The 27364-nt window shown below is 51.9% G+C and overlaps 3 protein-coding genes across 4 annotated transcripts in view; 2 read left to right on the plus strand and 1 right to left on the minus strand.

Annotated features, from left to right (window-relative positions):
* TTBK1 (tau tubulin kinase 1) overlaps positions 1-1025 on the plus strand; it is a gene marked incomplete at its 3' end in the record, with an annotated part of 39118 nt that extends 38093 nt beyond the window's left edge. Inside the window, exon 15 of the mRNA XM_079712292.1 lies at positions 641-1025. Coding sequence (XP_079568418.1) covers positions 641-1025 — 385 coding nt within the window. The remainder of the gene's footprint in view (positions 1-640) is intronic.
* Positions 1026-11183: 10158 nt separating this feature from the next.
* Positions 11184-16954, plus strand: SLC22A7 (solute carrier family 22 member 7; the record flags this gene model as incomplete). The annotated part of the gene is made up of 10 exons (XM_079712164.1): positions 11184-11579; positions 12222-12325; positions 12460-12614; positions 12738-12906; positions 13728-13851; positions 14192-14301; positions 14794-15008; positions 15232-15340; positions 16281-16487; positions 16900-16954. 10 exons carry the CDS (start codon positions 11184-11186, stop codon positions 16952-16954), a joined length of 1644 nt encoding a protein of 547 aa, XP_079568290.1.
* A 1074-nt stretch (positions 16955-18028) lies between these two features.
* Positions 18029-20686, minus strand: CRIP3 (cysteine rich protein 3; the record flags this gene model as incomplete). Of its 2 annotated transcripts, XM_079713096.1 has the most annotated exons (8): positions 18029-18084; positions 18261-18318; positions 18417-18511; positions 18634-18705; positions 19493-19624; positions 19721-19778; positions 20194-20288; positions 20548-20686. In XM_079713096.1, the coding sequence occupies 8 exons, from the start codon at positions 20588-20590 to the stop codon at positions 18029-18031; spliced, it is 609 nt and encodes a 202-aa protein (XP_079569222.1). The 2 variants fall into 2 exon arrangements, with proteins under 2 accessions (XP_079569222.1, XP_079569221.1); XM_079713095.1 differs by lacking the exon at positions 19493-19624 and having other exon boundaries at positions 20548-20590.
* Positions 20687-27364: the final 6678 nt, after the last annotated feature.

Consider the following 27364-nt stretch of genomic DNA (forward strand, 5'->3'; position numbering starts at 1 on the left):
CAGGCAGAGGGTGACTACAGAAGGCCTCCACCAGCAGAGGCTTCCCTGGAGCCAAGGGCTATTGATAATTCAGGAAGGACCCTCAGCCACACCCCCTGTCCACCACCTCCCCAACTAAGTCTCTCTTCTGACTCAGGTCCCAGCCCTGTCACTGGGCTCAAGGGAGTGGCTGCAGTGAGTGTGTCTGGAGGGGTTCCAAGGAGGCCAGGCTTGGGAAAAGGTTGGTGGGGGCAGTGGGGTCCACACACAGCCTCTGGTGTGCCATGGGGCATTTGAGGCCAAAGGATAAAGGCCAGAATAGTTGGGAGAAAACGTTATTCATATTAATATAAACATGGGTATATAATAGAGTAGAATGTAAAATCCATGCGAATTTTAAAGATAAAACAGAGACATCAAAGAAAGCCTGGAGCAAGCTCTTTTGGTAGCAGCCTGGGAGTGTGTGGCCCTTAGAGGTCCTGTTCTGGAGGATGGGGCACCATGCCTCAGTTTATCCATCTGTGCCAAGGTCTCCTCAGTTTCATCCAGCTCTGAGGATGCAGGACTCTGGAGCTCAGTGCCCAGGGAGATTCTGAAAATGTCTTTTTGTTTCTTTGCCCTCCTCTTGTCTCTTGCCTTCTGCCCTCCGCACCTCCTGCAGGCTCCAGCTGCAGAAGCCCCCAGGGACGGCCATTGCTGCTGACCTCCGTCCCAAACAGCCCCCCGGCCGTGGCCCGGGCCCAGGGCGAGCCCAAGCCGGCACCAGGCCCCCGGCCCCGCGCAGTCCCGGCCTCCCCGCCTCCTCCGCGCACCATCCCAGCGCCTCCCCCCGGAGCCGGTCCCTGTCCCGCAAAGAGAGCCCCTCCCCCTCGCACCAGGCCCGGCCGGGGGCCCCCCCACCCCGGGGCGCCCCGCAGGCCCGGGCCCAGCCTGAAGGCACCCCCTCCCCGGGGGCCCCCAAGAAAGGACCCAGAGGGAAACTCCAGACTCAGCGCGCAACCAAAGGCCGGGCGGGGGTTGCGGAGGGTCGGGCTGGGGCCAGATAATGACGCGCGCGGCGCTCCGTGGCCCCTCACCCTCACCCCGGCCCCCCCACCTGCAGCCGGCCACACTGGAACAGCTCCCAGCACAGCCTTACGCGCCTGACGCGCGCCACCCGCGGCCCCAGCTTCCTGCCTGCACCCGCGAGGACGCGCGCCAGCACACGCCGCGCCCACCCGCCGGCCCTGCGGAAGGGGACGCGGCGCCGCGCGGGGAGTGTCCGCCTCCCCATCCTTCCCCGTCTCCACCCCTCCCCCTGCTGCCCTTCAGGTGGGGCAGGCTCACCCTACGCCCCGGGGAAGGCTCAGCGACTCTTCACCAAGGACTCCACGAATGGGGACGCCCTGCTAACCACCAGGCCTCTGCTGCTCTCCAAGCCCCCCCAGGGAACTCTGCTTACACATCCTGCGGCGCCTTTCCCTTCTCCTGACCCTCCTCCAGCCAAAGCTACAAGCCCCAACCCTTTCGGGAAGGCAGCCTCAAATTCCAGAAGTGGAGGCTCCAGCCTCCCACTAGGGGTTAATCTCACGTCTCCTGGGAGCTGTGGTGGTTGGAAAGTGCTCTTCTCAGCTGCCAGACGGGGGTTGGGGAGGTGAGACCTAGGAGCCATTGGTCTACTGTGGTGTGAGGGGGCAGGTCTGACCTGCCCCAAAGTCAGCACCATCCTGGACACCCCTGTAGGAGGCAGTGGACAGGTGATGGGGGAAGGGTGCTCCCTTGCACCTCTAGGGTGCAAAGACCCCCTCCCCCTTAGTTTGTGTGGGACCTCAGTGGGAACCATCAAGTGTGTGTGGGCTGCCTTCCTGGGCAAGTGTTTCCCAATGGGAAGTTGGAGGGGGGCTTTAAGAAAGGTTTCATCCCTTCCCTTTGTCCCCGGATCTAGTGCTCAGGACCCCTCACCATCAGGAATTCCTTCTTGCCATCTAACCTCAATCTTGCCTACTGCAGTTTCAGCCAACTTCTCTCTCTCCTGAATTCAGTGGAGGTGGAGAATGGCCGGTTATCATCTTCTCTGCACTGGCCCTTTGGAGATTCAGGGACTCAGTGCTAGCTGGGTCACCCTCCCTGTCCTCCTGCCTGTGGAGAGTAGGCTGGATCAGACCATCATCTCCCCCAGTGGGAGAGAGAGCAGAAATAGGCAGACAGACAGACAGCTGGCCCCTGGACTCAAGGCAGAAAGGCCCTTTTAACTTCCAGATTGTATGCTTGTGTGATAGGTCCAGCCCCAGTCCCCTCCGCCTCCAACTCACCCTTCAGCCTGTCCGCTCTTGTCCTAATCCCAACCCATGCGGCTGAGCAGTCCCTGCAGCGGGTGAGGCCTCTGCTGCTCCATGAATGGATATGGGGCCTCCTCCTGGGTCTGGCTCCTGCATAGTTCATCCCAACTCATCATCAGCCTCAACAGCCTACATCTGGGCCAAGGGGCTGCAGAAGGGATAGCCAACCCTGCCTATCTGGGACAGGTCCCCTGCAGGCCTTCTCCATCCTCAGCACACACAGCCTCTGCCCCCTGGCCTGGCCCCTCTGTTCTTCCCTGGGTCATAGAGAGCAAGGCAAGACAACCAAGGGAAGAGGAAGAAAGGTCCCAGCCTGCCCTAGTGATCTGGCAGCATCCAGCCACCATCACTTAGAAGGATGCCCATGTGGAAATTTGCCCCGAGAGAAGCCTGGTGGTGCCAGCTGAAGCCCCTGATGGAGAGTCGGCAGCTTGGGCAGCTGCTTCTATGCCAAGGTGGTGGTTTCTCTGCAGACCAGCCCAGGAGAGGACTCCAGGGTGGATGGCCTTCGAGATTCACCCTATGCTGACGCAGAAGCTCCCAGAACACTCAGGAAACCTCTCCGGACAGAGCCCTCTTTGTCAACCCGAGACCCTCCCAAGGCCTCTGCTGCCCTCTGGATCCAGCAGAGGGGGTGGAGGAAGGGCCACTCCCTCCCACCTAGAGCTTCTCCGAATGACAATCAGCTCGTGCCAGGTGGGGACCAGGGCATGACCCCTGGTGCCCAGGTCCTGGGCCTGCTCCTTGCCACCAACCGAACTGTGAATGTAGGGCCCCCAGCCTCACCCCTGCCCCAGGACCAACAACACCCTGGTTTGGTGTTGGGAGGGAAAAGGGGGCGGCCTGAGAGAGCCCCAGGCCCATCCCACCCTCTAGCTTCACCCAGCACTGGAGCTGGGCAGAGACACAAAACCCTGTCTGCCTTTGGGATTCCGGACCTCCCTAGGGCTCCCAACTGACCTCAGGCCTCTGCGTCATTGAATGTCACTGAGGTGGGGGGAGGAGAGGAAGGGGCGAGTGTGCGAGGGGGCTAGGGGACTGACTCTGCTCTTCTCCCTCAGAAGGATCCAGGGCAGAGGAAACCACACCTTCCAGTGCCCCCACCCCCAGCTGCAGCTTCTTCCCCCTTGGGCACCCATTCCCTGCCACCAAGCCTTCCCAGTCCTGAGCGCCTTCTCTATAAGAGTGTCACAACACCAACACCACACCCCTCCAGCATTTCCTCATCACCACAGCCTGTGTCACCGGATGCAGGTCTGCTCACCCCAAAACATGCCTCCCCTCCCCAGCCGCACTGTGCACGAAGAAGGTGCAGGCGAGGAGCCGGGCCCCAAACACGTGGGCTGCCCCCTTCCCAGATCCTCGCAGGGGCCTGGCTTGCTCAGTCTTCTCAGCTCCGGGGACCAGCCCTGGTGACCATGGGGTAGGGGGCAGAGAGTTGCCCTTGCCCTCCCCCTGGGGAAGCCACTGAAGAATGTTTACATGCCAAAAAGAATGTAACACCCTCCCCCACCCCTCCTAGTCACTGCATGGCCTCTGCCCACCTTGCACCTGTCCACACCCCACCCCCATCCCCTGGAAGCCCCTGTCATGATTAGATCGGGTCTCGGAAGGGAAGTAGCCATCACACCATTAAAAAGCCTGTGGACCTTTCTTTCTGTTGGCCTGGACTCTTTTTCCTTTGGGAGGGAGGGCAAAGCCCAGGCCCTGGGGCTGGGGGTAGACAGGAGAGAAGAGAGCAGGTTGGTGGGAAAGTGGGGAGGGAATGTCATGGAGGCAGATTGTCTACAGAAAAGGATATGGAAGCTCAGGATGGATACCGGAAATTTGCTCAGGGTTACACTGGTGGAAGGGGATGGTCCTGCTGTCTCTGACAGCAAAGCTCAGGCTCTCTTGGCTCCCCTGGCTCCCAGAGACTCTAAGTCTAGCTTTGTGCAGAGAGGGAGCGAGGAAGAATTTTCATTGCCCCCAAAATTAACAGACAAAAGTACAAGTGTTTGGAAAACCATAAAGTACAGCAGCTTACAAGCAAGGAAGATAAATTGTCATTATTCTAACAAAATCTATGAAAATCACAAATGAACAGAGCCTCCACTCCTAGAAATGTATCCTATGGATATATTTGTAAACTGCAAAATTATATGTGTCCCAAGTTATTCATGGCAGCATTCTTTGAACTCTGCAAAGCCTCATCTGCAATTCCGAAAGCCAAAAAGTTCTGAAACTTGGGAGTCTTCCCATTAGATTGGCATAAACTCAATTGCTATCAAAACCTGCCAAGACCATTTATAGTCTTTATTAATTCCATTTATCATACTTGTTTGCAGTGGAAATATTAATGTGTTTGATTGCACGGCGCTGCCTTAGATCCTACTAGGGTGTTTCATAATATATGGAATATGCACTGAATTGCCTTTCTAAATATAAATATATTCTGGATTCTAAAAGATTTTCAATGGTTTGGGTAAGAGACTGTAGACCTGTAAAAGCAAGTGCTCAGAAGCCATCTAAATGTCCGTTAATTGGGGCCTGTTAGTAGAACATGGCCACCCATGTGACATCATGGGGTACTGTGAAGCTCTACAATGAAGGAGGTGGCTTTTTGTATACAGTAAAAGAACTATGTGTGTAATGTCCAACTGTGTAGATGAGTTAGAGGCCTCTGGTTGCTTTGGGAGGCGAGCTGGGGGGAGGGAGGCTGCAGTATAGTGTACTTGCTGTACTTTTTGCATTTTGAACCCTAGGTTCACTACGTGTGAATCTTTCACCTAGGCAATACGTAAACAATTTCTGTCCCAGGGTAGGCTCCCAGCCCTGTCTGGGATCAGAGGGAGAAGGGCCCAGGCTTTGTTGTCCTGCTCTCCCTCTGAGAAGACCACTCCACCACAGCTCTGACGTTCCAGAACCTGTGTAAGCATCTCCTGTTTCCCTCCGTGACTTCCTGGGCCCCCCTTTCTTTTGACGTGATGCAAGAGGGCTCTAGGGTCTGATTCACTAGCTTTCAGTGGGGCCTCCACATGCTTTTACCTTCCTTCTTGTTCAAAAATGTCAAAAGCAGGTCATATTTGTAGTAAAAAGGCAAGTGCTAAAAGCATATAAAATAAAACGTGAAAGCCTCCCATCCACAAATGTGACCATCTACAGATAACCCCTGTGAACCACTTGATGTATACCATCTCAGACCTTCTTTTATGTTTATAATAATAGCACTCTCTCCATATATATTTCTTATAAATAGAGGAGCATATTATACCTACTATTCTGAAACATGATTTTTACACCCAACAATGTCTTAAAATACAGATCTTCCTTGTTTTTAGTATATCATAGAGTTGTACAACCAATCATCACAATCAACTTTAGAACATTTCCATCACCTCAGAAAGAAACTCCATACCTGTAGCAGTCACTCCCATTTCCCCCCAACCCCTCTAGCCCTAGGCAATCACTAATCTACTTTCTGGCTCTATATGGATTTGCCTATTTTGGACATTTCATATCACTGGAATCACACCATATGTGGCTCTTTGTGACTGCCTTCTTTACACAGCATGTTTCCAAGGTTCATCATATTAGGTTTTTATCAGTACTTCATTCCTTTTTAGGGCTGAATGATATTCTGTTGTATGGATAGACAACATTTTGTTTATCCATTCATCAACTGATGGACTTTGGGTTGCTTCTACCTTTTGGCTATTATGGATAATGCTGCTATGAACATCCATTTACCAGTGTTTGTGTGAGCATATGTTTTCATTTCTCTTGGGTATATATTCGAAGTATATAGGTAGAATACAGAAGTAGAATTGCTGGGTCATATGGCAACTCTATGTTTAATATGTTGAGGAATTACCAAACTTTTCCACAAGGGCTATACCATTTTACTTTCCCACCAGCGATGTAGGAGGATCCTCGTGTTCTTTTTTTTTTTTTTTTGCGGTACGTGGGCCCCTCACCGTTGCGGCCTCTCCCACCACGGAGCACAGGCTCCAGACGCACAGGCCCAGCAGCCATGGCCCACGGGCCCAGCCGCTCCATGGCACGTGGGATCCTCCCGGACCGGGGCACGAACCTGCGTCCCCTGCATCGGCAGGCAGACTCTCAACCACTGCGCCACCAGGGAAGCCCCTCGTGTTCTTTATAATGGCTATGTAATGGTCCATGGCATGAATGTTCTATCATCTATCTAACCAGCTCCACATTGTGCTTTCATTAGAGTCTTTCCAACTTCTCACTATTTCAAATAGTGCCAAAATCAACATCCTGGCTCCAATCTTTGCTTATGTCTACAAGTCTAATTCTAGGAGAAATCCCCAGAATAATCAAGTAGATGAAAAATATCTTGTTCTATTTTTACATTTATTTTATTATTATGAATGAATGAAAGAATGCTAAGGACTATTAATTCATTGTTGTTTAGAATTCCTTCAATCATTCATTCGTTCAACTAATTCTGAGCCCCACATGTACCAGAGGCTATGCCAGACATGGGACACCATCCAGGAACTGAGACAAGGCAGAGTGTGCCCTCTAGGAGGTGGCTGTAAATTAACTTTCACTTTACACGAGGCTCTATGTGCGCTGATACATGAGGCTCAGGTAGGGCCTCCCAGGTCAGACTGCAAACTTGAAGGAAGGCCCTCCGATGAATATGACTCTTAGACTGAATTTTGAAGGAGAAACAGGAGTTGGGCACATAAAGAGCAGCTGGGGCAAGGTGTGGAGTTGTGAGGACTATGTGTGGTTCAGTGTGGTGGTCACTGGTGTGATTCGGGGAGTAGAGAGAGGAGTGACGGGGGGCAGGACCAAGCCTGTGGCAGGGGTGGGCTATGCCAAGGAGGACAGCTTTAGAGGGTTACAGAGAACCCCTGCCCACCCTCCTCCCCCAGGAGCCTGAGACCTGCGAGGCACACTCACTTCCCTCACAGCTTGGCTCCACAGGTGAGGACCTGCCCAGCCCCCTGCTGACCTTCTCTCCACTCCCTCAGAAAGACTATCTTTTCTGTTCTAGGGCCAAGAGAGCTCTGAGGACAGCGGCACAGAGAAATGAGTGGCCTGAGCAAGATTCCTCAATCAGGGGCTTGATAGGGGCCAAAAGACCCAGGACACTGGAGGGGCCTTTGTTAGTAAAGAGAGGTCCTTGGGGGACACTCTGGAAAAAAGAGACCAGAGTGGGAATGTGGAGGGTGTCATGTCTCTGATCGTCATACACTGGGGCCTGCTGAGATTTTCCCATTGTCTACACAGGAGTCAAGGCCAGGATAAGAGCTGAGACCAAGCCAAGACTGAAGGGTGGTCAAGATGAACTTCTAAGTCCTCAGCCGATGCAGGAGCCTAGTCTTGCCCATGGTGATGTGCTGATGGGGGCGAACCTGCATGGTCATTGGAATTTGGCCATTAGTCAGAGGGAAATATAAGACAAGCACATTTTCATCCGTTCCAGGTGGCATCTTCTGCATTCCTCTCCATCCCATGTACAATTAAGCCCAAAGTAGTGTAACATCACCCATTGCCACCACCATCAATTTTACCACAATCACCACCTCTATCTCCATTATCTACTTCGAACTCTATTACCCACCGCTACCAGCACCCTTATCACTCAGATCACAGATACCCTTCTCCATCACCTGCAGTCACCACCACCATCACCATCACCACTACTAGGCTCTGATGACACGATTAACAAGAGAGACAAAATTCTTGTTCTCCAGGAGCTTATATATCTTCAACATGACCACCGCCACCATTTTCACCATCATCACCACCACCACCACCACCACCACCACCACCACCATCAGTATCATCTACCATATAATCCTCATCACCACCACTGCCCTCATAACCACATCACTATTACCACTATCCCTAGCCCCATACCCTTCATCCCTATTCCAGTCACCATCATTTCTGCCATCAGTATTCCCACCTCCATCACTGGTATGCCATCCATCCCATCACCATATTTCCCACTACAATGGATTCTGTCATTACCACCATCATCAATGTAGGAAATGATTACCTGGATTGTAGCAATGATTAATGGTCAGTGAAGCCCCAAGTAAGATAGGGAGGTCACTCAGTGGAGAGAGAGGCAAAAGAGTAAGAAACACTAAAGTGTAAGAAGTCTCTATTGCAGGCAATCCGAAATAGGGAATTGTTTACCCCAGGAACTTATTCTTTCCCAAACCCTCCAACAGTTCTAGTGTAATTTCAAGTAAGGAGTTGTTGGTTTTCCAGTGCACAAGGCTCCTTCTCACCTAGTCTGGTATAAATGAGGGTCTCCTTCTATTTTGGCCTCTGAGCCCAAGTTTGGATTCTCAGGTTGGAGGGGCATGGGGATGGTTAAAAATTTAATCAAAACCAGCTCTTGACTGGTGATTCAGAGCTGATCAGTACTCTGGTTAGACTCCTGGCATTTCCTACCTTGCTTGTCCTTGCTTTTCCAGCCTCCAAACATCATGGTCATTGTCACCCCCATTCCTTGATGACATCAGAGAGGAGAGCTGCCATATGGGGTGGAGGCAGGGAATAAGGTGAAGCTGGGGATACAGTTAATGTCAAATTACTCTCTGTAGAAAGGGGCTTCAGATTTATATCTGAGTTGCCTAGAAGCCAATGCAAAGAGGGAGAGGTGACTATTAGCTACATCTCATGTTAAGGCAGGAGAGAACCCTCCACTGTGAAAATGAAGGCACCACAGCCAATGCCCAGCATTGGCCTCATTGGCTGTTCTCTCTGGCTGTGGAAAAAACACAGAGTATTCCCCTGTGGAGTCGCTGGAGGGACCATGGTGATGAGATGGCTGCAAAACTTACCTCTCAGGAACCGCAAACAGTTTTGGTATTTTATATTTTTATAGAAATGATTACATAGTATCAAATGAGGGAGGAACCAACGATGTGGGGGTCGCATATGGGTGAGAGCAAGAGGGAAGGAGTTTCTCACTCTTGAGCTGGTCTCCAGAGTGGCTGGGGCATGCACCAGGTGAATAGGAGGGAGGCCAGGGCTGCCCTCAGGACCGCACCCAGGGTACTGGAGGGAATGGGGCATGGTGGGGAGGGGTCAGAGACAGGCTTGGGGAGAGGAGTCATATGGAGGGTCATATGGGCCAAGCTAGAGAGCTGGACTTTCACCCTTCAGCAGAGGGAGCTGGTGAGGAGTTTTTTGTTTGTTTGCTTTTGATGTGGACCATTTAAAAAGTCTTTATTGAATTCGTTACAATATTGCTTCTGTTTTATGTTTTGGTTTTTTGGCTTCGAGGCATGTGGTATCCTAGCTCCCTGACCAGGGATTGAACCCGCACCCGTTTCATTGCAAGGCGGAGTCTTAATCACTGGACCACCAGGGAAGTACCATGGTGAAGGGTTTTAAACAGAGACATTACCCTGTCAGATTTGTGTTTTAAAATGTTCATTGTGGTGGGTGTGTTGAAAGGGGTGAGACTGGAGGCAGGGGGCATTGTACCACTTATTTTAACCCTCTCGCCAGACTGCACGCTCACTGGGGGCAGGGACTGTGGCCGAGGCATCTTTGTACCTTACAGAATGCTGAGGTTGCACTAGAGACTCAATATCTTTTACTATTATCACCTCCTGTCACCACCACCAAATCACTGCCCTCACTCCCAAGCCTATTAGCATCACCATTAACACACACCATGTCAACAATTTAGCTCTTTTCCCAGAGCTTTCTCAGGGAGCCCAGCCTAGCGCAGACTGGAACATCTCCAGCTCAGCAGCTTGGGTCAAAGACCTGGGCAAGAGTCAGGGGTCCTGGTCCTCTCTCCAGCTCTGCTGCTGAGTCACTGTGTGAACCCAGCAAGCCATGTTCCCAGCCTCCCAAACAGTTTTTCTTAACTCTTCAAAGTGGGGGCTAGATTAAATAAGAGGTTTTCAAATATTTTTGTAGCTTGGGCTCTTTAGAAGCTTATTTGCCAACCTGGTGTTTGGAGAATCAGATCAGAATAAATCTGACATTGCTGGCCTTCCCTGTGCTTTCGCGGCAGGGGGACATGAATGAGAACTGAGTGGGGAGTCAGACAAATTCTGAGTCTTAGGCATTCATTGCAGGCAACTATGCCAGGACCTTGGCAAACCCTTTCCTTCCCTACCCACCCCCCAGACGCCACGGGGTAATCTAGGAAGCTCCTGAAATAGGGGCAGAGGGTAGGCAGAAGGGACTGTGTATATGAGAAGAGCCCCTGAGCGAAGAAGTGGGAAGGTGATAGGTCTCAGACCCCCAGATCAGCCAGGCTGTCCAGTGTGGCTCCAGGTGTGTCTCAGGCCAGGGCATAAGCTCCAGGTAGGGGTACAGGGAGGCCTTGTGGCTCAGCAGGAAGAACCCTTCACCTGGTTAGGGCCTGGCTGTCAGTCTTGCATCCTGAGCTGCTGGTCAGGCTGTGGCTGCAAATAGACAAAGCTGAACTAAGGCTTCACAGGACAAAGGGCATCCAGGGAGAGATGGCACTGTGCTCCAGGGGACCTCCCCTTTTAGGGAACCTTGGAAGCTCTGCTGACCAAGGGGCTAGGGCCTCACTTCCTACATACCCAGCTACCCCATCATGGCAGCCCAAGGTTGCCCCACTTGGTCCTTGAGCACCAATATGTAAGTCCCAGAGCCACGGAGTCAGTGACCTCTGAATGGATGGCAGCCCCTCCCCCCAGGCACAGGGCCAGACAGGCAGGGATCCCTGGAGACCTGGGTGGCCTGGGAGGGCCCAATCCTGGGCCAGCCCCTGAGGGCTGGATTCTGGCTGCAGGCTCTCTGCTCATCAGTCAGTCTACTCCCGCCTCCAGAGTCCAAGGGTCCAAGTGGTGGGCAGTTTGAGCTGTGCTGGGCACTACAGAGGGAGTCCGTGCTGGAGAAGGTTGGTGGGTGGGCAGCATGGGATTCGAGGAGCTGCTACACAAGGTGGGAGGCTTTGGGCCCTTCCAGCTGCGGAACGTGGCACTGCTGGCCCTGCCCCGTGTGCTGCTGCCCATGCACTTCCTCCTGCCCATCTTCCTGGCTGCTGTGCCAGCCCACCGCTGTGCCCTGCCTGGAGTCCCTGCCAACTTCAGTCACCAGGACGAGTGGCTGGAGGCCCACCTGCCCCGGGAACCTGATGGCAGGCTCAGCTCCTGCCTCCTCTTCACCCATCTCCAGGCCCTCCCCAACACCACGCTGTGGGGAGGGGGGCAGAGCCCTGGGGAGCAGCTGGAGGGTGAGCCCTCCACAGTGCCCTGCCCTCAGGGCTGGGAGTACGACCACTCGGAATTCTCCTCCACCATTGCAACTGAGGTACCCGAGCTGGGAGGTTGGGGGACATGCAAGTGGATGGGCCTGCCATTGCCTTGGGTGATTACCATGTGGGCATTAGACACACTACTTTACCATTTAGAGTCTCAGTTTACCAATCTGTAGATGGGATCTATAAATTCAAAGCACTGAGCTTCGTTCCTGGCTTGTAGTAAAGCCCCTATGTGAGAGCTGCTATTATTAACTGGGCGGTGATTAGGGCAGGTGAGGGCTAAGATGGCTCTAGGGAGCTGGGGCAGAGATTTGAGAAGGGTGTTTCTGTAGTAAGAGGTGGAGAAACAATAGAGGACTCCTCCCTCTTCCTTTTTTCTGGGCCCCAGGTCTAGGATTTGCATAATCCATCTAGAGGAGTGCAGGTGGGGGCAGAGTCTCTCTGGGAAGGAGCAGAACTCCTGTTGTCACGGTCAAGGCCTTCTATGGGAAGACACTGAGGCTGCAAAATTGGGGAGGGGCAAAGTTTTCCACCCCCCAAGCTGGGGTGAATAGTTGGGGGCTATCTGACATGGTGGTACCTGGATGGCACAGTTGACCTCAGAAGAACCTGGGGTCTAGGAGAAGAGGGACTGGTACCAGCTGGAGAGGGCCCTGTGCCCATAGGAGGCCCCTCCCTGCCTGTCCCTGCAGTGGGACCTGGTGTGTGAGCAGAAAGGCCTGAACAGAGCCACTTCCACCTTCTTCTTCGCCGGTGTGCTGGTGGGGGCCGTGGCCTTCGGATACCTGTCTGACAGGTGGGGTGAGGTAGGGGGGCCAATAAGGGTGTGGGGTGGGGAACCCTTTCCACTAGCTGGGGTATGGGCCTAGTATACCTCTGTCTTGGGACTTCCCTTCTACCGAGCGCTGACCCTGCATGACCCCTATGCAGGTTTGGGCGGCGCCGTCTGCTGCTCGTGGCCTATGTGAGTTCCCTGGTGCTGGGCCTGGCATCTGCAGCCTCAGTCAGCTATACCATGTTTGCCATCACTCGCACCCTCACTGGCACGGCTTTGGCTGGCTTCACCATCATCGTGATGCCACTGGGTGAGGCAGGCAAAGGACGGGTAGGGCCTAGAAGACGGCAGGGAGGCAGTTGTCAAGGGTGAGACTGAGCCCATCTGGCCCTTGCTCACTGTCTTCCTGTCTCCAACCGCGCCCTGGGTCCAGAGCTGGAGTGGCTGGACGTGGAACACCGTACTGTGGCAGGTGTCCTGAGCAGCACCTTCTGGACAGGGGGTGTGATGCTGTTGGCACTGGTCGGCTACCTGATACGGGACTGGCGATGGCTTCTGCTGGCTGTCACCCTGCCTTGTGCCCCAGGCATCCTCAGCATCTGGTGAGACCTGGGGGCAGCTGGGGAGTGGGAGATACAGGAGGCCAGAGACAGAATTAATCAGAGGCTGAGATTCGAAGACAGACTGAGAGATGAAGAGAAACTGTCAGTGACCAACAGAGAGAAAGAGAGACAGAGATCAATACAAAGAAGATGGCACCAGGCATGTGAAGCAGAGAAACAGGGAACACAATATAGAGAGATAGAGATGGAATGACAGAGACAGAACCACTGAGAGACAGTGAGAGACCAGGACCGAAAGGCAGACTCAGAGGCACAGATAGAGATGAACACATGAGTGACAGAAGAGACAGAGCCAAGCACAGACAGGCTGGCACCCTGGAGGGGTGGGGGTGGCGGCAAAGCCAGCACAGGGGTAGGGAGTCCAAGCAGGAGGGTGGGGGGCTGGGTGAGGTGGGCATTTCATTGCCTCCCCAAAATGAACTGGTTTTGGATGATCCCTGTGGGTATGCCTGTATGTCTGTCTCTCTTTCATCCTATGCCCTCCTGTCACCTGTGGGTGAAGTGGGTAGCTGGTCCTGGGGACTGAGGTTTTGGGAGCAAGACCAATTGAGTAGAGAAGGGACTCCCAGGCTGTGGAGGACCTAGGCCTGGGCAAGGAAGAGTGGGAAGAGGTGGCTTTGAAATTGGGCCGTTAAGGGATGAATAATAGTTCATCAGGTGAGGAGGGCTTGGGAAGAGAACACATTCCAGGCCGAGGGGACTGTGTGGGGAAGAGCCTGGAAGCTGACAGCCTGTGGTGTGCCCAGGAGGGAGATGTGGCTTAGGGCGCTCTGACTGAAGGGCCTCCTCCTGCCCCCCAGGTGGGTGCCTGAGTCTGCACGCTGGCTTCTGACCCAGGGCCGTGTGGAAGAGGCTCACAGGTACCTGCTCCGCTGTGCCAGGCTCAATGGGCGGCCTCTGGGTGAGGATGGCCTGAGCCAGGAGGTGAGAGTGAATGTATGTGTGAGTGCATGCAAGTACACGTGTGTGTGTGTGTGTGTGTGTGTGTGTGTGCGCGCCCTGTGTCAAGGGTCCCCTTCCTGGGATCCACTCTGTGTGCAAGAAAAGCTCCTGGCCCCCAGTGGAGTGTTCCGAACTCTTCAGGATGTCCTACTGGCCCTGGTGGGCCACACCCTTGACTCAGGACCCACCCTACTCAGCCCCCACGTGCATCCCCTCCCCCACTACTGCAGAAGAGAAGGATGGAGACCCAGGGAGAACAAGGTGCCTTGTTCAGGCCACATAGCCAACTCCGATGCCACAAACTCTCCTCCTTCCCCACCAGGCTCTGAGCAAAGTGGCTGCTGCGGAGCGGGTGGTCCGAACACCCTCATACCTAGACCTGTTCCGGACACCAAGGCTGCGACACATCTCATTGTGCTGCATGGTGGTGTGGTGAGGAGGGGACTGACCTGGGCCTGGTGGGTGGGGGAGGGGCACACTCCACTGGTGCTGACTGTGAGAGGACAAGGGACAAGTGAAACTGTAACTGCGGATGGCAGGAGGATCCGCCTCTAGGGGGAAGGGGCTCTGGGAGGTCAGGATGGAGCAGGCATCAGAGACACGTGGGGTTAAATTCAGGCTCTGCGACCTCCTTACTGTGAGCCCTTTGACAGGTCACTTAACACTCTGAGCCTCAGTGCCTCTTTTGTACAACCTGACGCTATTAGTTCCTATCTCACAGGGTTGCTGTGAAGATTAGGTAAAGGTGCTTGGGCTACTGGCATGTGCTGCACACTCAGAAGGGATTATGGGGACACGGAAGACCGTGGGCAGCGGGCTCCAAAGGTGGGGGAGACGGTCCCTCTAAAAGGCCAAGCCTCCTGAGAAGAGAGGACAAGGGGGCGCGAAGGAGGACCCCCTGAGTGGCATCGCGACCCCCCTCAGGTTTGGAGTGAACTTTTCCTATTACGGCGTGAGCCTGGATGTGTCGGGACTGGGGCTGAACGTGTACCAGACGCAGCTGCTCTTCGGGGCCGTGGAGCTGCCCTCCAAGCTGCTGGTCTACCTGTCGGTGCGCCACGCCGGACGCCGCCTCACGCTGGCAGGAACGCTGCTCGGCGCCGCCCTCGCCTTGGGCTTCAGGCTGTTGGTGTCCTCCGGTGAGCCCCGCCCCAAGCCCCCGCCCATTCCCGTAGGCCCCGCCTCCTGGCCGAGAAACCCCCGCCCCCCCACAGCCCGCCCCCCCCCCCCCCCGCCCTTTCCCGGAAGGCCCGACTCAAGGCCAGTTAAGTCTGGCCCTCTCCGGAGGCTCCACCTCCTATCTTGGGAGAACCTCTGTTCTCCTGCAAGGCCTCCTCACTGCCTGAACCACTTTTCCTCCAGAGGTGAAGTCCTGGAGCACCGCCCTGGCGGTGATGGGGAAAGGTTTTTCTGAAGCTGCCTTCACTACTGCCTACCTTTTCACGTCGGAGTTGTACCCTACCGTGCTCAGGTGAGGGGTCCCAGGCAAGCCACCTGGAGGGAGGGATTGTTAGTCACAACTCTTATCAACACGCCTACATACACACACTGCACCCCCAGTCCCTGTCGCCCATTCCTTACAGAGCTAATCAGAGCTGTCTGTGTTTGCCTAAGTCTGGGAGGAGACGGGGCATTTAATCTTTACTAAGCGACCTTGAGCAAGGTCAGACTTTTCTGGGCCTCCTTTAAAAGAAAACAGTCGCAAAAGGCCCCATCTGGGGCTTCCCTGGTGGCTCAGTGGTTGAGAGTTCGCCTGCTGATGCAGGGCACACGGGTTCGTGCCCCGGTCCAGGAAGATCCTACATGCCACGGAGCAGCTAGGCCCGTGAGCCATGGCCACTGAGCCTGCGCATCCGGAGCCTGTGCTCCGCAATGAGAGAGGCCACAACAGTGGGAGGCCCGCGTACCGCAAAAAAAAAAAAAAAAGGCCCCATCTGTCCATCCCATCCTACTCAACACAGCCCAAGCAGAACTGCCCTTGGGGGTTGTCTCTGGACATAAGGCCCTGGCCCTTTCAGGTAGCTATTGACAGGTGGGGAGGAGATGGGTAGGCAGCTGGGCATGTTTAGAAAGCCTTGTGTCTCCTGTAACATGGCAGGGTCTGTTCCAGCTGCTGACCCCTTCCTTTCACGCTACCCTTTCCCCATCCTCTTTCTGATGACTTTTTTTTTCCTTCAGCAATACCTGATTGGTACTATCAGAATGGGGGCCCATCCTCTGGTGGGTGCTGGCTTGGGGGCCCCTGGCCTGGGGCTGGGTGGGAAGACCACCTGAAAGATGACTCAGCTTTCTTAGCTGTCTGGGGAGAAGGGAGCACCGGGCCCTGCCAGCCCAGAAAGGGAGCCCCGTGAGGCATGACCGCAAGTAGGTTTGAGCACCAACCCCCTCCTCCATCCTCTCTCTCTGAGCAGACAGACAGGGATGGGGCTGACTGCACTGGTGGGCCGACTGGGGGGCTCTTTGGCCCCACTGGCAGCCTTGCTGGACGGAGTGTGGCTGTCACTGCCCAAGCTCGCTTATGGGGGGATCGCCCTGCTGGCTGCCTGCACTGCCCTCCTGCTACCAGAGACAAAGCAGGCACAACTACCAGAGACCATCCAAGACGTGGAGAGGAAGAGGTGTGTGCACAGCACTGTGTCTGTGTGAGCACATGCATGTGGGTATGGGTGCTCAGGTACCTGACACCTTAGGTAAGATACAGAGAGGAAGACATGTCTGCACATGTGTGTTTGGTGCATGTATGCAAGTGTGTGTGGGTGTGTGACCTGAGGTATGTAAACTGCGTGTATAGAAGTGTACATGAGTCCATCCATACCTGTGTGTGTGTCCAGGAAGAAGAGGATATGTACACATACTCAGTTATGCCTACATGTCAGGGATGTGTCAAGCATGTGTGGGAGTCACTTGTGGGAGTACATGTGTTTGTATATCAAGAGCTGGCGGGAGCCCTAGGCCAGCCCTATGGGGCAGGCTGGGGTGGTAGGCTGGGAGGATAAACCCCACCATTGCTCATGACTCCTTCCTCCTCAGTGCCCCATCCAACCCTCAGGAGGAAGAGATGCCCATGAAGCAGGTCCAGGACTGAATGGAATCAGGGGCAGGCCCTCCATGGAAGTTCTGCAGCAGGGGCTGGGAGAACAGAAGGGCAGGCCCTCTGACCAGGGCTGGGGGCAGTGAGCCCCCTGCCCAGGGCTGGAGTTGCCCCCTCTCTGTGCTCATCCAGCCTTGACTATTTGGCCTCCAGCAACAGAGCAACTTCCCAGAATGCAGTGGGCTGCTGAGAATTCTGGCACCCCTCTCATGGCTGGGGGGATTCTGTAAATAAAGGTGCCCCTTGGGTTAGGGCAACAGTGAGGAGCTGTGGGATGAGCCCTGGATGGGAAGCCACTGAGTCTGGCCCTGGGTTCTGGTCCCAGCTTTGTCACTGATTTCTGGGTGACCTTGGGCATGTGGCTTTCCCTCTCTGGGTCTGTCTGGTCATCTCTCAAATGGATAATGAAGCCTCTTAGCAGACCTCGCCACAGGATCTATCTGCTGTCATGCTCAAATGAGATGCTGAATAAGGTGCTTCCTCTAGAGATGGTGCTAAAGAAAGGACTGTCCTATGACGACTTCTGGTACCAACAGGGCTGGTGGGCATGCTGTCCACTGCGTGGTGCTGGGAGCTGCCCAGTGCCAGAGCCAGGGGACCAGGAGAACAGAGCTCTTTGTTCCCATGGCTGGCTTTGCTACCTCCCAGTCACTTTGCAGGGTAATGCATCCCCACACCCCTACACTCCCCACCCTCCAACCCACTGTCTAGGCCTCATGCCCAAAGAGGAGTTGAAGGCATGGGAGCCAACATTTTATTGGAGAAGCCAAAATAAACACAAGTATTATGAGTACCTTGAAGTTACAGAATTTGCTGGGTCAAGGGATTGGGAAGACCAGGACACTAACCTTCAAATGGGGTGGCCTATGTCCCCTGACCAGATAGGAATGGGAAAGGGAGGAGTTGGCAGAGAAAGTCTAGACTCTGGTCTACCATGGAGCGTAGGCCCAGGCCACCAGAATCCCACCTTCTCCCACCCTCGTGGGACTAGAGAATTCTGTAGCTTCCATTGGACCATGGAGAGGATGATGGGAGGCCTGAGTTAGGGTGACCTCTGCTATGAGCATCTCATTTGATCTCCACGGGGTCATAGATGTAGCAGCCCACATCACCAATGTTCACACCTGAGGGAGAGAGCCCCATCACCAAGGGCCTCGGGGCTGGGGAGGGTGCTGGGCTGAAGGCTGGAGGGAATTGGGAGGGGTCTGGGGTGTGTTTGACCACAAGGGAAGTTGTCCACACATCCCCACAGACCCACATGCCATACTTTAGGCCCATTGTCTGGGGTGGGGCTGCCCACCTTTGGGGCCAAACAGGTAGCCATAGCAGGGGATGTGGCAGTAGGGGACGCCGTCATGCTGGGACACAGAGAGAAAGAGAGACATCTCAGCTTGGCTCTTTTCCCACCTCCAGCCTCCCTCCTCCCAGCATAATCACCCACCCCTGCCCTGCTCACCTCAGCGTGACTCCCAGCAGTCAGGGTCTTCCGGCACCGCTGGCACCTCAGACAGGGTCGGTGCCAATTTCTGCCCAAAGACATCACCTTCTCAGCTGGTGGGGGAGAGATGGTAGTTCAAGGGGCAGGGCAGGGAGACCCACTTGCCTTGTACCACATCCCTGCCCTTTGATGCCCATCCTGCACCCCTCTCTCCTAGCTTTCTGTTGTCACTTACCGAAATAGACGGGTTCCTTACAGCCGGGGCACAGCGAGGTCTCCCCAGTGAACGTCTTCATGTGGGGAGGGCCTTTAAGGGGAAGAGGCCCCCGCTAGGGCTGAGGTGGAGGCCAGGCCTAAACAGGGCCCATCAGCCCTGCCCTGCATATGGCACTGTCCTCTTCCAAAAGCCATGCTCATCCCAGAGCCTCCCACCCACATGGACATGAGCCTGCCTTCCTCAGGCAGAGCTGAGTCCCCTCTGACTCCACTTCCTGCCCCATCCCTACCTGCAGGAGGGACCACCTGCTTCCTTCTCATCCTCCCAGGGGCTCAGGTGCCCACCAGCCCAACCCCGTCAGCAACTCAATCCTCAGGAAACCTGAGCTGATATAGGAGCTGGCCAGGGCAGGGGTGTCAGGTGTTGGGGAGCACAATGTCACTGCCCACTCCAGGGGATGGAGGAAGGAACAGGGAGAGGGGAGAAGTGGAAGAATGTGAGGGGCTGGCCCATCTCAATGACCCCTTACTCTAGGTCATTCCTTCCACGGCCCTGGTCTGGGAGGGACCTGAGTTCCAGGCCAGCTTTGCCTCTGACTAGCTGTGTGACTGCACAAGGTCATTTGCCCTCTACAGACCTCAGTTTTCTCACCCGTAAAATGGGGGTGATAATGCCACCTGCCCGATTTACCTCTTACTCAGCAGCTGACACAAGGAAACATCAAAAAAGGGGCCACGGAGAAGAGAAGCCTTTGCCATGAACAAAGTTGTAGGAATGTGAAGCAAAGGACTAGGTGGGATAATGCCACCTGGTCCCCATCCCCTGTTCCATCCTGGGGAAGGGTCAGGCGGAGTAGCTGGGGCTCAATCTCACTTACTTTTCTTGCCCTGAGGGAGGCCAGTCCTGGGCCTGGGGGGGCTGAACCTGCTGGGGCTAAGGGGAGTAGCGCTGGCAGGGGTGGGGGTGGGGGATTTGTAGAGGTAGGAGCCCACACCACCAATGTTCACCCCTGCAGAGAGAAGAGGGGAGGTCAGGCTTGAGCCTCCAGCTCCCAGCCACACGGAGGGTTCTGCTGTCCCCTGGCCCCTTCCAGGCTGGTACTTACCCCTGGGTCCAAAGAGAGCCCCATAGCATGGCTTGTGGCAATACGGCCTTCCGTTGTGCTAGGCACAAGCAGAGGGAAGAGGACTGCTTAGGGCCCAAGGGGGCTCTCCTGTGCCCCACAGGCTTTTCCCCAGGACAGGCTGCCAGGTGTGTCTGTCTACTGGCCTGGGCTGCGGGGGCTGGGAGCAGTGAGGGGTGGGCTGGCATGCCAGGAACTGCCATTGTGGTCAGGGAGACAGGGAAAGAGCAGGTCAGGAAGCAGTGCTGCTTCCCTCCCCCACCTGATGAAAGGCATGGGACCCACCAGCACAATTCAGGCTCCACACATGCTGGCTGGTGTGGTGCCTATTGGGTAGGTGATCTTGGGAGTTGGCTGCTGAGGTTGCCTTTGGTGGGCCAATGGGGCTGAAACCGGGGGCCGGTGTCTCGGCGACAGTGACAGACACAAGGCTGTGCACCCTAGCCCGGCCTCACCTCTGCATGCCCTCCTGGGGTCAGGACGCTGTGGCAGCGCTCACATTTCAGACAGAATGGGTGCCAGTTCTTGCCCAGGGAGCTCACCTTCTCTGCTGTGGGGGACAAGGTGCAACTGGGCAGAGCCAGGCCAAGCACAAGGCGCCCTCCTTTCCCCCCTGTTCCCCCCCACCGTGATTCCTAGAGACGATGGGGAGTGTCTCCGGGAGGCCAGTTCCATCCCGCCCGAGTGCTGTGCGCCCCATAGGTGGAAAAGGGGGCTGGGACCACACCGGCGCCAGCTCCTTGCGTCCTCATGGAGCCCAAAGGCTCTCACTCGCCCCGTCTTCTCCCCTTCCTCCGCCCAGGCCTCACCAAAGAAAACGGGTTGCTGGCAACGTGGGCAGGTCCAGCTCATGGCTCCGCTCTGAGCAGCCGGCGCCGCACACTGTGGTCAATTCCGCCGGGGTTCAGTTCCCGCCCCCTTCGCTGGCCCCTCCCATGGCTCAGCCTTGAGCCTCTTTGGGCTGAATCCGCTGCTCCTCTGTTCTCACTGGCCGCCAGAAATTTAGAACCACTCCACCTGGGGGAACGCAGGCAACTTTGCTGTTACTCCCAAACACTGAAGTCTCGGACCGGTGGACAGGAGAGAAGATCCTGAAGCTAGACTGGGAGGGGAGGGAGTAATGAAGACGCCTGGAAGGGTGGCACTAGTTCCTGGCTTGGTGCAGAGAGGAAAACTGTTCAGAGTGTAGACGCCATGAAAACACCATTATTTCCCCAAAGCGAGGAGTTAGGCATTCTTTGAAATGGTTTCATTCCGCCTTCTCCGTGGCAGATGGTTAAGAGCTACGGAATCTGGAGCCCACCTCTGTTAACTTACTCATTCTTTGGCTTCAGGCAAATTACTTAACCTCCCTCTGCCTCCGTTTTCTTATCTGTACAATGAGTAAAGTAATAAGTTTCTCCCTCATAGGACTGTGGTGAGAATTAGATAAGTTAATACTTGCAAAGTGCCCGAACAGCACGTGGCACCTAAATGCTATAAAAGCAGTAACTATCATTATGATGGATCCCATAGTGAACCCAAGACTCAGTTTGGAAGCCTCCAAACGGGGTCTGCATACTATGGTTTGCTCATAAAATTATAATGCTTATTAAATTTAAAAGTATAATTCAGACACCAATTACATATTCCTAATTTGGTTTAAGATGTTTTAATATTTGTTAAAAGTAGCTCAGCAGTGCTTCAAAGGACACTTCAAGAAACATAAACCCACAGAATGAAAGAAAATATTTGCAGACATATATCTGATAAGGGTCTAGTAATCAGAATATGTAAAGGATTTTTACAACTCAACAATAAAAAGACAACCCAATTAAAAAATGGGAAGAGAATTTGAATAGAGATTTTTCCAGAGAAGATATACAAAGGTCAACAAACACATGAAAAGATGCTCAGCATCATTTGTCATTAGGGAAATGAAAATCAGTAACACAATGAGGTAATATTATACACCTATTAGAATGGCTATAATAAAAAAAGATGAGTGTTAGTGAGGATGTGGCAAAATTGGATCCCTCATACAATGCTGATAGGAATGTAAAATGTGTAGCACTTTGAAAAATAGTCTGGCAATTCCTCAAGAAGTTAAAACTTAAGAGTTACCATATGACCAAGCAGTTGCACTCCTAGGTGCAACTGTCCACACACACACACACAAAGCATATGTCCACACAAAAACTTGAAATGAATGTTCATAGTATTGCTATTCACAACAGCCAAAAGATGGAAAAACCCAAAGCCCATCAACTGATGAATGGATAAACAAAATGTGGTCTATCTATGATAACATTATTTGGCCATAAAAAGGAATGAAGTACTGATGCATGCTACAACATGAATGGACCATAAAAACATTACATTAAGTGAAAGAAGCCGGACACATAACACCACATATTGTATGATTCCATTTATATGAAATGTCCAAAAAAGGGAAATCCATAATGACAAAGTAGATTAGTGGTTGCTAGGGGTTTAGAGGAGGGACAATTGGGAGTATCTACTAATGAGGACCAAGTCTCCTTACAGGAGAAATGAAAATCATCTGGCATTAGTCGTGATATTTGCACAACCTTGTGAATATACTAAAAATCATAGCTTTGTACACTTTAAAAGGGTGAAATTTATGGTATGTGGATAATGTCTTAATAATTATGCCTGAAGGGAACTTTTTTTTAAAAAAGGTAGCTCAGTGGACTTCCCTGGTGGTCCAGTGGTTAAGACTCCACACTTCCAATGCAGGCGCCATCAGTTCGATCCCTGGTCAGGGAAGTTCCTCATGCTGTGAGGTGTGGCCCCCCCGCCCCCCAAAATAAAAAAACAACAAAAAAAGGTAGCTCAGCAAATGAGGGGCAGAAGAGAGGCCTGATTACTTTGTGCCAGGGCCCCAGCAGAGGAGACAATCCCTCGATGAAGTATCATGGTGAAATGAGTTTTCCGGGAATAAGTTCCTGTGTTTTGTCAAGTCAGTTCAGAAATGGCTGAATGGGGCATGTGTACTAAACCCATCACTGGGTTGCGGCGCTGTGCCCTGCTAGGTGAAAGGAGTCCTATTTGTGCCTTAGGAGTTGGAGACCCTCTCTGGACTTCAATCCCCTCAGATGGGCAATGGGGATGGGACTGGTGTCTCTGAACTTCTGCTTAACACTCCTGTTTCCTCACTTGTCTCCATGAGTACTTTTTGCTTCTAACAACACTTGCTTTATCCTCCTTGATGACTTCTGAAGGTGGAAGGCTTGCACATTGTGAAATGAACTTTTCTACACTTTCTCATTATTTGTTTCTTGTTTTGGGGAACATTTCAAGATCCTTAGTTTTGTAACTGTTTCTGGAAGGGATTCTTCTTTAACAAACTTGAAAAGTACTAGTTTTAGTCTCCACTGATACTTTACTCTCGTGTTTCTGCCTCTCATGTGTTTCTTCTTCAAGAAGGCAGCTCAAGTTTCACTGCCTTTTGCTCTCTAAGGCTCACATGAAGAAGGTCCACATTAGGAGGCTGGGAGGACTTCACTGTTGTATTTATTCTTGGACATGCTGCCTCCTTTAGGAAGGCTAACTTCATCTGTCCAAGGATCTATCCTCAGAATTTCCAGGCCACATCAAATAATCCTTTTCTAAGGTTCCCCACCTCTTTCTGCATTTGATCAACTTGTGCCCATGCCTCAGCCTCTTAGTTGGGTCATCTTTACCCTGGCATCCAGCACAGGGCCCCATATGAAGAAACAAGCACTGAAGTGCTTTACTCCTCTCCATCTTCTGTGGCCTTCCAATATTGCAAGGCCACAACAAACACAGTACGCCTCATCTTTTCTATTTCAGTGCTTATGAAAGACTAGTTGAGGCTCCTCCTTTTCAAATATTTGCCATCCATTTACAGGTACAACAAATCACAGTATTCCACTCTACTTCCTTGCCTGGCTTCCATTATTCTGACTCTAACCCAAAAGTCTTTTTTTTTTTTGCAGTACACGGGGCTCTCACTGTTGTGGCCTCTCCCGTTGCGGAGCACAGGCTCTGGACGCACAGGCTCAGCGGCCATGGCTCACGGGCCTAGCCGCTCCGTGGCATGTGGGATCTTCCCGGACCGGGGCACGAACCCATGTCCCCTGCATCGGCAGGCGGACTCTCAACCACTGCGCCACCAGGGAAGCCCCTAACCCAAGTCTTTGTAAAGAATGTTAACAGGGAGAATTAACATCTCTTGTAGGAATGCGTTTGCAGTCACTAACAGTGGCTGTTTTGAATACTTTGTGTGACTAAAACCTCTAAAATGATGTTTTAACAAATACCACAAATGGATAAGTCCAGTTGAGTGTAAGTATTGCCTCCTCAGTTGAGAGGGTGTAGTTTATATTATCTCTTAGAAGAGGAAGACCCCTCTTTCATAAAGATAACTATTCCCTTGGTGCCCCACCCCACTTTTTTCCTGCACAGACCTCTGTCACAGTATCTGTAATGTTGTGTTACACTTATTTACTTTTCTAACTTTCTTCAGTTGACAGGATTGATTGAGACTTACTTATCTGTGTATCTATAGTATCAAGTATAGTGGGGGTGCTCAGTAAATGATAGTTACTACTACTACTACTATTATTAAAAGCTTCCACTAACACTCTTCATGTTTTTATTGTCAGGTACATATATGTTTTAGATTGTTGTATTTTCTTGATGAATTGACCCTTTTATTGTTGTTGTTAGGCTGAAGAAACAAGCTTTTCAACTCCAGGTGAGTGGTAGTGGGAGATAATGGCCTTAAACACCTGGAGGACTGTCACATGGAAAAGGCATTAGGGGTACTACTGAGACCCCTGGATAGAAGTCATAGGGAAGCAGATTTGGATTCAGTCCACAAAAAGAACCTTCTAATAGAGCCAAATATGCAGTGACTGCTTCAGAAAGTAGTGAGCTTCCTGTCTCTGGATGTTATAAGTAATGCTGGAGAACAAACCAACTAATTGTCATTGTTGCAGAAGGAATGCAAGCCTCATATACAGACAGATCTTTAAGGTTTCTTCACAATTTGACGATGTATTATTTTGTGATTCCATTCCCCAAGGAGTTTGAAATCTGTGTTAGCAAGAGAGCATTGCTAAAATAGTGACAGCTACCACCTATGGAATGCCAATTGTAGGCGTTATACTTATTATTTCTGATTCTACAAAACCTGATGAAGGATTTAAACATTACATTACCAACTGTACAGAAAAGAAAAGTGGCTTGGAGAGGTTAAGAAATGGTTCAACACCATACAGACCCTCATGTGTTCTGACTCTTGAACTCATACTTTTTCTACTTGATGCTCCTAAGCATGGTTTCTGCTAAGCTACCCTGTGTTTCAGTCTGAAAGGATACTACTCCTGTCTGTACAGCATCTCTGTACTAATTGATAAGAAGGCCTATCCAGGTAAATAATGGGTTGAGATACAAGAGGCAGGGAAATGTCATTAAGACTTTTCCATGGCTTCTCGGTACCCTCAAGATAAAGTTTTTAACTTGGCTCTAGGACCCTCCACCTTTGCAGTCTTCTAAGCCATTTCTCCTGTTGCCTCAACCTCTGTAATTACAGTAAATGAGCTTCTTAAATCTGCCAAGTTCTTTCCTGCCTCGGGGTCTTTGCAAAAGGTATCTTTTTTCCTGGGAACTTGCTTCTCCAATATCTTCACCTCACTAATTCTGCTCCCTCCCCTCACCTATTTAATACCAGGCTATTGGCCCCAGGCACTCCCTCCTATAGCATCTTGTGCTGGGGGTAAAGGCGGTACAATCTATGACAGCTGTGTTTTCCCTGCCTGAGTGCTGAACCAAATGAGGGAAAAAGTCAAATGGAGACCCCATGATAAAATCTGAGTTTGTAGCTTAGTGGGAGGGTAAAATAGGTCTGCCAACTTCCCACCCACCTCCCCCGCCACATTCTAGGCTTTGTGTACCTCATTACTCTGTGAGCCCTATGAGGGCAGGGACCAGGACTCTTCTGCCAACCATTGCATATGCTTCCAATGCCTTGCTCAATCTCTAGCACATGGTGCTCAATAAAAATTTGTTGGTGAATGAATGTTAAATGTTGCACACAAGTCTCCCTCAAGTGTGAGTAGATGAGGACCAGTGGGAGAGATGTGCGATTATGAGTGGACTGGTAGGGGTTGAGAGTTTTGTTATAACAAAAGCCCTGGAGCAAGGGGAGCTCAGTTGTCTAGGAGTAGACTCAGGAGCTTGTTTTTTTTTTTTTTTTTTGTGGTACGCGGGCCTCTCACTGCTGTGGCCTCTCCCGTTGCGGAGCACAGGCTCCGGACGCGCAGGCTCAGCGGCCATGGCTCACGGGCCCAGCCGCTCCGCGGCATGTGGGATCTTCCCAGACCAGGACACGAACCCGTGTCCTCTGCATCGGCAGGCGGGCTCTCAACCACTGCACCACCAGGGAAGCCCAGGAGCTTGTTTCTTAATATACATGAGGATCAGCATGTATGATGAAAAATGGAATATGATTTAAACTGATCCTGATTATAAATACGAGGAGACTAATACAGTAAAAAGAACTGAAAATTTGCTTTGGCAGCAAATCAGTCCCACTAATTACAGTCATTCACAAGAACTTACTAATTAAGCCTAATTAGCATGTAGCACAATTATGCCTATCATTAAATATATGGCAAAAGAGAGAATGAGGGAAAAGTGTTGTGTAAACTGTAAAGCACCTTACAAATATGGCTGCTATCATGTGTCAGGTTGGCACTGCAGTGAGTTTTGATTATAACTATAAATTCCACTCGTTTTATACCTTTGTAGACTTGTTCAAGTACATGGCCATATGCTTGTCACTTTAAGGCATTATCAAAATTTGTATCTACAGATGACTCTTTTAAAAGGTTTCACTCAGTTCTGTATGTTAATGAAAAATCAGTCTTACCTCTTTATCATTGTGTTTCTCAACCTTTATTACCCATAACCCTTGTGCTTTCTCACTCCATGTTTTGAATATCCCCTACAACTAGTAAGTTTTACTTTCTATAGTTTATGAAAAATAAAAACAAAAAATAAAAATAGAAACATACACACAAAACAAAACCAGACTGAAATGCTTTCTTAAAATACACTAATCCTCCCACCTGTAGATAATTGCTGCTGTATAACCACACATTATTTATGGCTCTTGCAAGAGTCTGTCCGATTTTTCCCTTGTTTCCCAGCATCAACTTGCCATCATATGAACCTGTTGAGAGCACTCTGTATTAGCTACTTGTGGTTAGCTGCTTAGGGCTATTGAGTGAGCTACATTTTGTGATTCAGTGGTATCAGCTGGACTAATTCAGAGTCAAGACTGCTGGAAAGGACTTCTTGACCCTTCACCATGTGTGCCTTCAACCTATGCTTGTGAAGATATCAACAACAGCTTTAAATGATGGTTTTCCATGCAAAGATGGATTTGGCCTCTCAAGTATCACTTGGGAATGTGTATTTCATCTGAAAGTATATTTTAGAAAATGACCTCCAAATAATTTGCAGCATGAAAAATGTATCCATATTCTGGAAACTGAGAGAAGAATAAGAGTGAAACTTGGTAGTCAGCTTACTTATAAATCTGATAGATGGTGACAGTGCTCCTTGGTGGAAACTACCAGCAACTTCCTCATC

This window comes from Hyperoodon ampullatus (genome assembly GCF_949752795.1).
Source record: "Hyperoodon ampullatus genome assembly, chromosome: 10".
Classification (NCBI taxonomy): Eukaryota; Metazoa; Chordata; class Mammalia; order Artiodactyla; family Ziphiidae; genus Hyperoodon; species Hyperoodon ampullatus.